The sequence below is a fragment of the Nicotiana attenuata genome, unplaced genomic scaffold, assembly GCF_001879085.1.
Source record: "Nicotiana attenuata strain UT unplaced genomic scaffold, NIATTr2, whole genome shotgun sequence".
In the NCBI taxonomy this organism is placed as follows: Eukaryota; Viridiplantae; Streptophyta; class Magnoliopsida; order Solanales; family Solanaceae; genus Nicotiana; species Nicotiana attenuata.
Genome location: NW_017672226.1, coordinates 89,556 through 101,377, shown reverse-complemented (window position 1 = coordinate 101,377; position 11,822 = coordinate 89,556). Strand labels below are relative to the sequence as shown.

The window sequence follows — 11,822 nt, the reverse complement described above, 5'->3', positions numbered from 1 at the left end:
AGTAGCTTCTCTCCAAAAACACTTTTTTGAGAAGCACTTTTGAGAAAAATACACTTAGAAACAGTTTTTTAAAGCTTGGCCAAACACTAATTGCTGCTCAGAAGTGCTTTTCAAACTAATTAGCCAAACACAAACTGCTTCTCACCAAAAGTACTTTTGAAAAAAATACTTCTCAAAATAGGCTGATTTTTGTAGCTTGGCCAAACGGGCTATAGGTTAGATAAGACTTAAATGTGAGTTACTTTTGGTTATAATACGGAGTCAGCTTTATTTTCTAGTAATTCTTTCTTTAATATATGTGTCTGATTTGGTAGATTAACAAGTATTTTTTAATATACTCCTAATTCTTTCGGATTTTTCCTTGGACTCTTCCTGGTCCTGTCCCTATATACTCCATTTTACATAGTGAATTTTCTTTGTCACGCGCCAATGAACAATGCGTGTTTCACGAAGAAGAGCCTGAATCGGGAGAAGAAACGTCCGAAATCCAAATTGAAGCTTCAACGACCATAAACCCTTTTCGTTGGGTCCCAAGTGGAAACATCATCGGCTGTCTTTTTCCATCAAAATCCGACTTCCGTTGTCCATACTAGTAAGTCTTTTTGGGGGTTCTCTGTTTTGTTTTCTTCCCTTTGCAAATGGGCTATTTGAATTTGTTAATTTAAGAATTGAAGTAGCTAACTTATTACTGAAAAAAAGCTGATAATTGTTGGACCTTTTAAATTGTTATGTAGTTGTTTAACGGCAGGACTTTCGGTGAAAGCTTTTGTAGTTACTTGGATGGAAATAAAATTTTGAAGGGTTAGGGGAAAGAATTGTGCGAGTTCAACTTTAGTTCGTGAACATGCATATTATATACCTTTTTAAACGGTTCAGTTAAAAGATGGTAAACAAGTGTTTTGTGAACCTTTACATATCTACTGTTTCTAATATTTTCTCTTAACAAGTGCTTGTTGAAAACATAGACACATACATAAATACACTGTGCTTCGTTTCCTGGCTGGATTCTGCGTACAATAGGATGTTTCTGACCAACAGCTTTATTGGGGCATATACGTGGGCAACCTGATCACTGATTTAAGGTCTGTTGGTATGAAGGATTACTAGGTCCCGCTACTTCTTTATTGGATTGGGTGTAAACTTAGTACCTAATATAATGCATCTGATCCTGTACTGGAGAAGGCATTTTTGATAACTTTTTTAAAACTTTGGGTGATGTTTGGTTTATGAAAAGAGCAATGTCTTATAAGATAATGTGCATCATTTCGGTGTGGCAGTGGACTTAGAGGCTGGAGCTGCTACAATAGATTGCTCTGCTGAAGGCCAGTTAGTTGCATGTGAGGATAATGTGGTTAGGGAGCCATTTATTGGAATGGAGTTTGAGTCAGAAGATGCTGCCAAGGGATTTTATGATGACTATGCTAAGCGTGTTGGGTTTATCATGCGCATTGATCAATGTCGGCGTTCAGAAGTCGACAAGAGAATCCTTTCACGGCGACTTTCATGTAACAAGCAAGGCTATTACGTGAAAATGAAAAACCATTATGGACCACTTAGAAAAACACGCACTAGCACACGAGAAGGGTGCAAGGCAATGATGTTGGTAAAGGTTAACAAGTCTGATAAGTGGGTAGTGACGAGATTCGTGAAGGAGCATACCCATCCATTGATTGCTTCTGGATGTTCTTCTCGTAATGCAATGGTAAGGGTGACTAGGTTTATAATAAAGCAACACTCTTTGTGGTTCATCTTAAGTTTACTCGTCTTTTGGTCTCAGTTTAATCTTATAAGTCAATATACTTTGTGTCACCTCATGAAAGATGTTAGTGCACAAAATCTTAAGTGAAAATATTATGTGCAGCCTGCTTTCAGTTCTTAGATCTTCTCTTATTTGAGATACAATAACTCATCTAATCTAGCTGCTACAAAGCCTTCCTAAATTCATAAGGATTAGGAGAAAAAGGGGTTGAGTGATTGAACAGTTATCAATTAATTTTACCAGTAACTCTCTCTCTCTCTCTATCCTCTATCTTGCATTATTCTGTTCGTCATGTCCGTGCATAATCGTCATTGCCATTTAAATACAGCTTAGGTGCTGTATAACAAAAAACTTAGCAGCCTGGCTATTTATCTTGTTGCAGTTTCGCTTGCTAAGTGGTTCAGGCAGCTGTACTATCCCTCAATTTGTTTTTGATTTTGAGCATGTTTTTAAGAATTCCCTACTTGGAGTTCAGGCACATCTTAATGATGATTATAAGATGCAGCTCTCCGTCGATAAGATTTGAGTGGTATCATAAGGATGGAAAGCTTTGCAGACCACAAAATGGCAAGATTGGTGCTTAACCTCTGCCATCTATACTTTCAAACACCCATACAGTTCCGTCCATCTTGGAGTCCTAAGATCATAGAATGGGTAATTTCCCGATAACTCGTTCATTTTCTGATCCGGCTAATCTGAAAGCCTAGAACATCTTTTATTGGTTGGTGTATTTTCCTGATATAGTTGTCCATTCATGTTGCACTCTGGCGCAGTTAGCTTCAAACTGAAAATACCTTGATACACAATCTCGGGAAAGCATATTTTCATCATCTTGCTTGGCTGTAGGGGCAAAAAAAAGGAGGAAAAATACGTATCCTTTCCATGGATGAGCTATAGTATCAAGAGCATAATCCAAGCAGCTTCATTGCTTTTGATTAGTTCTGCTGAGTTCAAAATATAAACGTTGAGGTGCTTTTACATGCTTTTGACAAAATTTGAAAATTAGTTACCACTGTCAATTGACTGAGTTGGAGTTGATTGATAATATTTGCAAGTGTAACTGCACACACTGTTTCTGCCAGTCTGTCTCCCTGTTTTTCTCCTATTTTTCCCTCTTCCTCTCTTCTTTTTTGATAACATTGGTGTCTGGGCCATCTTGCACGCATGTCGACTAATTCCAGTATTCCACGAGGTACCTGCTGCCTCCTACCAACACAGGTACTAGGTAACTCTGTCGATCAAGGTTTGGACTGATGAGAAGAAATCACCAAGTGCTTTTGCCTTTGCTGGGATTTGAACCTGAGGCCTCGTGGTTTTTAACCCACTTCATTGACCACTAGGCACACTCTTTCCCTCTCTGTTTTCTCATTCTTCTCTTTTTGTCTCTATCTCTCATTCATTCTTTTATTCTTACTCTCTATTTTCTCCGGTACTCCTATTTCTCTGTTCTTCTCCCTTCTAGTGCTACACCACCTTTATGATACATTTAGCCTAAGTGAAAAAAGAAAAGCATGGCTTGATCTGCATTTAAAGTGGCCTTCTAAATTTCTCCAAATGTCCTATTAGTAACACTACAAGACCGGCAATGTTATATGGTAGTAAATGTTGAGCTGCTAAAGTCCAACATATCCACTAAATGAGTGTTGCAGATATGCAGATGCTAAGATGGACGTGCGGTTATACAGATTAGATAAGATTAAAAATGACCACATTTCGCCAGAAGGTACAAATTTGAGAAGGTCACTTGAGATTCTTTGGTCATGTCTTGCGTCGCCCTTCCATTGTGCTCTATCTTTAGCCAAGTGTGCATAAATTCCAAGGATTTGTAGGTTTTTCGAGACAACTTCCTTCCATGTGGTTTTAGGTCTACCTCGTCCCCTTTTAACACCTTCACTTATCCATATAGGTGATACTCTTTTGTTTTTGCTCATCACTATTTCTCATGATTAATTTGCTCCCGTGGCTACTAATTTTCTACTTTTGAAATGCCCAAATAACTCTCTTCTTTTCTGTGTTTTCTCGGGCACCAATGCGCGCATTTTACACTTTCTTAAAGGTTGACTCCTCTGGTGAAGGAGTTACTAAAACAGAGGGACTTTTTGGAATTTAAAAATTTAACACTATTTCATTCCATTTCCCGTCATTTTATTCCACCACTATTTGCAGCTTCCAGTCCTCTGTCATTACAGTTGCAAGTTTTTCTCTCAACTGTTCGTGCCATGTCATTACAGTTGCAAGTTTTTCTCTCAACTGTTTGTTCCAGGAAAAAAAGTTTAGCTGCTTTATTTTTTGTTTTTTCATTTTCATACTACTTTGGATGTTAAGGTGAAAGCGAAGAGTTAACGAGTGGAAGATTAAATACAAAAGTAGAAGTAGAGGAAGAAGCAACACTTCATGTAGAATAATTACTACTGGGTTTACGGCAGATTAACTAGAGGAAAGAGTTTGGTGAATTTTGAAAAATGGATTAAGAACATAAATAATACGTTGAAAGTTAGGGAATAGAAAACAGAGAAACAATTAGAACGGTGAATTTGCACAAGTGGAAGTTTTCTGGCTGATTATTATCTCACATTATTCTAAAGCTGGTTATCTCGTTCATGGTTTGGGGTATTATAACTCTTCTAAACAGGCATACAGTGGCTATATATTAGGAGGTTGATTAATTGTATGCTATGTTATCAAAGGCTTACAAAAGCTACAGGGAGGTTTCCTACCGTTTTTGTTTCCCACAGAATACGATCTTATGCACATGACTTCAGTCTTAATATTGACATTACTGAGGACTGAGGAGCAAAAGAAGGAAAAGTTAGCTGCAAAAGCAAGTAAATCTGAGTGAAATAAGGGAAGAGGAGGAATTTGATGTTTAGAAGAAGAAGCATTGGAAGGAAAAGAGGTGAATCAGATTAGGAATGTAAGTAACGGAATATGGAGAAAGACTTTATGGGACTGCGTGAATTTTACATCTTATGCTTTTACCTATTTATATATGTGTCTTTATAATTTTACTCTTGTTCAATGTGGGTCACTAATGTGTACAACTATATTGACCTTTCTAACACTCATCCCCAAGAGTTGATACACATTGTATATGCCGAGTTTGTACATATATAACTAACTCGAGGATCTGCAAGAAACCTGGTAAATATGTCTGCAAGTTGATTATTGGACCTTACAAATCTCGTGACAGTATTCCTGAGAATATCTTTTTCTGTCGAAGTGACAATTAATCTCTATTTGCTTGGTCCTCTCACGGAATACTGGGTTTGAAGCAAATACGGGATGCATTTGTTTATCACAAACAAAGTTCCATTTGAGTGGTTTCTCCAAACTTCAGTTCTTTCAATAGTTGTCTGATCCATATGTTTTCACAAGTTGCAGCTGTCATATCTCTATATTCAACTCCAGCACAGGATCTCGACCGCACTTTATTTCTTGCTCTTCCGAGATACTAAATTGCCTTTAACAAGAGTTCAATCTCCAGAGGTAGAACGTGAGAGGGTGAAGCATCTGTATCCCTAACAATCTTCTCATGTCCTCGATTCTCATAAAGTAGCCCTTTTCTTTGAGCAGACTTAAAATACCGAAGAATACAGACTATTGTATTCCAAGGAGCTACACATGGAGAATTTAGAATCTGACTAACGTTACTCACTGAAAAGGCGATATCAGGTATATTACAGTGAGATAATTTAGTTTTCCAACTAATCTCCTATATCTCCCAGCATCACCGAGGCTCCTGGTACCCGGCAAAAGCTTGACATTCGGATCCATAGAAGTATCACTAGGTCTATTGTTTCTCATCCCTGTTTCCTTAAGTATGTCCATAGCATTCTTCGCTGTGAAATGGCAATGTCTGATCTGGACTGAGCTGCTTCAATACCTAAGAAGTATTGTAATTTACCTAGGTCCTTTGTATGAAAATTCTGAGAGGGATGTTGCTTCAAGCTTTCACTGCCCTCTTGATCACCGTTAGTGATAACTATGGAGACTACCAAAAAGGTACACACATCAGAGTGAGAGTGTCGATAAAATACATATTGAACATTTTCGCTCCATGTCATGCCAAACTCTTGTATAACTGTGCTAAACTTTGTAAACCATGCTCGAGGAGACTGTTTTAAGTCGAGACTTTCCAAAATGACTTCCACCTTGATTCCCCACAGTCTATCACGCGAAACAGAAGAATTCATTGATGGTGAGGGGATCACTGTGTGACCTAGGAGGGGAACCAAGAGACCACCTCATCTGCTATAGTGATGAACATATGGAGGCGGTGTTTTCTACAACAATGAGGGCTTATTGGGCTCATGAAGGTGCCAATGGATTTGGAGAATTGGGTCACGGATTTAAAATGCTTACACTAATTAGCCTTAGTCCAATTGAGGCCCAAGAATTTCAAGAAATTGAAGAAGTCCAAGAATCCATTCAAGATTAGGATTTCTTTTCCTTGAAGTTTGGGATTTCTTATTTCTTGTTTTCTAGTAATTTAATACAGTCAAACCTCTCTATGACGTCGTTTGTTCTGAATATTTTTTGGATGTTATAGCGAAGTGTTGTTATAGAGAACATATATTATAACATAACATGAAATTTGGTTCCGGAAAAGCTTGGCTTTTATAGTGAAGTGTTGTTATATAGGGATGCTGTTATAGAGAGGTCTGACTGTATTTGTTTTAGTAGGATTATATTTGTAGTTCTAGTCAAACTAGAATGGTTAGTTGGTATCCCATTCCTACTAGAATTCTTTTTTCTATTTTAGTTAGGATAGGTTTTCTTAGCCTTATTCTTATGCTAGTTTAATTAGGATTAGTTTTCCTTAACCCTATCAATTTTACTCATTGTAAGACCTAATATGGAAAAAAGGGCTTAATATGCTGAAAATAAACATTGGTGATTAGTTTCTTTGAGCATTAGCTTCAAAAACATGATTGATTTTTTATTTCACCCTTCTTCCTTTATTCCACGACTCTTGCAATCTTGCGGGATTGAAGAACGAGCGGGTAAGGTTCTTTTCATCTTACATTCTTCTAACGTGAGTTTGAAGAACGCTTTTGCTAGTTTTGTGAAAAACTTTAGCGGGGTGCTTTTGTTTTTCTCTCTTCTTTATGCTTGAGAGACGCAGAACCTCGAAAGTACATCATATAGGAGTAGTTGGATTCGCTAAAATTTGATCTCGCATTGAGTTACGATCACTTGGAAGCCCAACAAGTGTAAGAACTAAGAACATCTTCTGTTACTATTCCAACTGTTCCTCAAAACTGGCAGTAACTTGCTTTAAGTTATTAAGATCCTTCAAAAAAATGAAAGAAGAAAGAAAAGCTACTTACTCTTTTCATCATTTATTTGTGCTTTCTTGCTTTAATGTAAACAACAATGTTTAGGATGCTGTTGTTGGATAGGGGTAAGATCTACGTACACTCTACCCTCCCCATACCCCACTAGTGGAATTCTACTGGGTTGTTGTTGTTTAGTATTTAGGATGCTGGATCTCTTTTAGTACATTTCATGCGTCAGCTTGATTATGGCCCAAGCCTCATGACCACCACTATTAGGTAGCTAAACACTATTATGAGATAAAATAATATCAGAAGTAGCTTCAGGAACTGGATAGTGTTTGGGATCCCATGGGAAACAGGTGGCGAGGGTGAGGCTTCATGTGCCCCTCTAAGGATCTCAAGCCTCGGTAATTAATGGTATTTGAATTGTGTGTCTGTCTTCATCTGTACAAAATTGCTGCAATTTCTTATTATCTTTGAAATGACTGGTTCTTGATTTTCTCTTGTAGGATAAAAAGGACAGGAGGATCCTAGAACTGTCCGCGGAGTTGGAGCATCAGGATAAATTATGTGACCTTTACAGAGAGCAGCTAATTACTTTTTTGGAAAATGTTGAGCAGCAGATGGAGCTTTTGTCAAAGAAAATTGAAGTAGCTGTCAACAATGTAAAAGAAATAGAAGCGGAAGTTCAAAAGCCACCCAATAACCAGTAGCCATGTGTAAGTATTTAGATGTTGGTATGGTGTTATCCTTTTGTAGCTTGACAAAACATTTGATTACCCTAATCTGTCATATTGGAAAAATGGAGAACAAGAAGGAGAAACGGGAAAAGACAAGTTTTGCCGGAATGTTAAGTCACGTTTTGTTCATCTAACAACAACAACAACAACAACAACAACGGCCCAGTATAATCCCACAAGTGGGGTCTGGGGAGGGTAATATGTACGCAGACCTTACCCCTACCCCCGAGGGGCAGAGAGGCTGTTTCCAGGAGACCCTCGGCTCAAGAAAGCAACAAGAGACAATATATTAGTACTATCAATAGACTCATAATAAAATAACATAAAATAACATAACATAACATAAAATAACAAAATAACAGGAATATAAGAAATATAGGAAATACGAAGAAGATGGAAGGTATAATAATATCCAGCAGATAAAGCCCTGCATCAGTAGCTGACCAGTAGCATCCTAAGACTAACTCCTAACTGGCTAGTCTCACTCTAGTGCGCTGTAGAAATATTCACAACTTCCCCCTAACCTACAACCTTAATGCTCGACCTCCATAATTCCCTGTCAAGGGCCATGTCCTCAGTAATCCTAAGTCGCGTCATGTCCTGCCTGATCACCTCGCCCCAATATTTCTTAGGTCTCCCTCTACCTCTCCTCGTGCCCAACACAGCCAGTCGTTCACACCTCCTCACTGGTGCATCAGTGCTCCTTCTCTGAATGTGCCCAAACCATCTGAGTCTTGCTTCCCGCATCTTGTCCTCCATGGGGGCCACGCCTACCTTCTCTCGAATATCTTCATTCCTAATCTTATCTATCCTTGTATGTCTGCACATCCATCTCAACATCCTCATCTCTGCTACTTTCATCTTCTGGATGTGTCAGTTCTTAACCGGCCAACACTCGGTCCCATACAACATGGCAGGCCTAACCACTGCTCTATAAAACTTACCTTTTAGTAACAGTGGCACTTTCTTGTCACACAGGACTCCCGACGCTAACCTCCACTTCATCCACCCCACCCCTATACGGTGTGTGACATCCACCCCACCCCTATACGGTTTTGTTCATCTAACGTCACTGAAATTTATTTCACAGAATTATGTAGCTTCTTGCTTGCTAGTTCAGATTTATACTGTATAAACTCAAATGATTTGGTGGAAGCTGATGGAATATGCCTGCTATTAGTCCCCAGAATGTTAACTGCTCTTTATTTGGTCAAATGCTGCTGAAGCAGTCTTAGTTTTTTGCTTACGAGCAATTGTAAAAGAACATGGACAGTGCATCAAGCAGAGCTTAGGATATTGTTGATGCATAATTGCGTAGTTTACATTGCTTAAACTAGCTTCGGAGGTTATTGACGTATAGTTGTGTAATTTACATTGCTTAAACTAACTTTGGAAATTATTGATGTTTAGTATGCGTATATGTAAAGTTAGTTAGTGATGGGTGCAGAGCATGATTTATAAGCTTGTGGCCTTGTGGGTAAATAGCTTAGTGTACATATTCGTATAATCATATGTAGAGGTGGCAAAATGGTTAAAAGAAAACAATTATCCACCCATATTATCCGTCAAATAATGGGTTGGATAATGAACCATTTAAAAACGGGTTGAATATGGATAAAGAACCATATTATCCACTTAGAAAATGGTTAACCAAATGGATAACCAATGGATAACTAATGTGTTTAACCTTTACATTTGTAAAGTCTTAAATTGGAGTTCCTCAAGTTTGGAAGATAAGGAATTCTCTCATAAGTGATCATATTTAGGAAGCCATGGATAATATGAATATCCATATTATCCGCCGGATAAACCCGTTTTTATCCGTCTCAAATACGGGTCGAGTCGGATAATTTATTCATTTTTTAAATTACCCGTTTTGACCCGCTCATATCCGACCTGCCCGTTTGCCACCCCTAATCGTATGCTATGGGAATTGATAGGGTTCTTAAAGACTTCAATCACAGTGGATCTGAGCAGTAGCATTTTCTTACATATATTTGTATGTCTTTTTTTTGCTAGTCGCTTTCAAATTCAGATTCTCGAAAGAAGAAGAAAAAGAAAAATGAAAAATAAAATCCCGGACACATCATCAACGTAGTGTTGCACTGATTTCCTATAGCCAGAGGTCACGGGGGGTGAAGGGCCTTCAGTAAGAAAAGGAGAAAAGGGGATTAGATGATAGAGAGAATAAGAGAAAAGGGAACAGAGAGAAGAGAGAATATAATTATTTTTTTTTGTCAAATGATCTACCAGGCTGGTGGGAGGGTTAGGAGTAGTCCTAGCCTATATATAAATCAAACAACAAAAGTACATGGAAGAGGACGTAGACCATAACCTCCAAAGCAATGATGAAATATGATGCTAGCCATTTCTATGAAAAAATGCAAAAGAGATGTAGCTAAGATATGGGAGAAATTCAAAAAGAGCCAGATTTAGAAGTGATCGTTCAAAAATAGCTAGTTTCAAAAGTAATCGAAATCTAGCCACTTTTCATGTAAAGATAAATCTGAGCGAAAACACTCTTCAAAACCCGGAAAATACGCCAGTATATTATGCTGGAGTTCCAGCATAAGTATACTTGAATTCCAGCATATTATACTGGAGTTCCAGGATAAGTATGCTGGAACTCCAGCATAAGTACACTAGAACTCCAGCATAATATACTGGAGTTCCAGCAAAGTATACCGGTCCAGTATAATATGCTGGAAGTTCATACACAAGTGCTCGAATCTCCAGTATATTATGATGGAACTTTCCGTGTGTTGGAGTTCCAGCATAATATGCTGGAAGTTCATACACAGGTGCACCGAACTCCAGTATATTATGCTGGACCGGTCTTTGTTGCAGCAAAATAGTGGCTATTTTTCATTGACTTGGTAAACGCTGGCTATTTTTGAATGACCAGTACGAAAACGTGCTAGACTGTGCTATTTTTAGCTAAGATATGGGAGGACTCCTCCATTACAATATTTGAACAACCAACTATAAATCACAAAGCTAAACAGTTTAAGTGTATAATATAGTTAAACTCCTTCATCCGAACTATTACTAAAAGAGAAGAGGCTTTTCTTTGGCCTAAATCTGAAGTTTGGAACTTCAAGTAAGCCATAACTTGCCTAGGCAATGAAAGATCTTTGATAAAGACAATCTGGTTCATGACCTTTTCACCCAAACTTGCCATTTGGTTTGCGATCACATTTCTTCCCTGAATATATGAATAAAAAGGACGGATCAAATCCCTTATATGTGTCATGATGCTGTGAATCTGTCATGGAGGTTTGACATTCTTATTGATTATATTAACCAACACAAGAGAATCAAATTCAAGAATAATCTTGAGAAAATCTCTATCAAAATTGCCTTAGCTTCAACTACGTTATTACTATAGAGGCCAAAGTTATCAACAAGGGCTAAAAGCACGATAATCCCTTATTATGCCACCCCCTCCAGCACTCCCATGATTACCTTATTATAGTCATCTACATTCATTTTCATCAACCCCTCCTCATGCCTAGACTATTTCACCAGTAGCCTTTAATTTCTCCACATAAGCACACTTGTCCTCCCATATTGCAGATAAATTTAACTCGGAGAATTGACATTACAGAATCAATGACATTAAGTGACACACATGCCAGACAATATACCTACTAGACATGTAGATTCTCAAACCTTGCTGCACACTTGTTCTTTCATATTTCCCAACTAATTATAGATGGAAGACAATATAACACAACCCTACGTACTTCAACCTTCGGTGAATGCGCCGCTTCACTTAAAGGCGGATAGGGCACTAAGTCAACCTTTTTAGATAAAATAAAAGTTACTAAGCTAGTCATTTCACCTGTCTTTCTTACCCACCCTTGTTAGTAGTAGGTAACCTTTCTTTCTTGCCTTTCTTCCAGCTTTTTCCAAGACTTTGGTATAGTCAGTCATCCCTACATCACAAACTCGAGTTAATTTTACCCATGGTCATTGAACTTTTGTGTTTGTTACCCAAAAGTCACTTTTTTTTTGTTACGTAAAAATCATTTAACTTTGTGT

At 38.0% G+C, this 11,822-nt stretch overlaps 1 protein-coding gene across 1 annotated transcript; it reads left to right on the top strand.

Annotated features, from left to right (window-relative positions):
- Window positions 1-353: 353 nt before the first annotated feature.
- Window positions 354-7,907, top strand: LOC109212384 (protein FAR1-RELATED SEQUENCE 5-like). The gene is made up of 3 exons (XM_019376028.1): window positions 354-592; window positions 1,278-1,702; window positions 7,548-7,907. Coding segments are annotated over exons 1-3 (630 nt in total). The 5' UTR covers window positions 354-591; the 3' UTR covers window positions 7,752-7,907.
- Window positions 7,908-11,822: the final 3,915 nt, after the last annotated feature.

Bases quoted from the DNA above. Each gene is read 5' to 3' on its own strand.
- LOC109212384 (XM_019376028.1), top strand. The intron at 1,703-7,547 runs GTAAGGGTGACT...TTTCTCTTGTAG, and splicing joins GTTCTTCTCGTAATGCAATG to GATAAAAAGGACAGGAGGAT.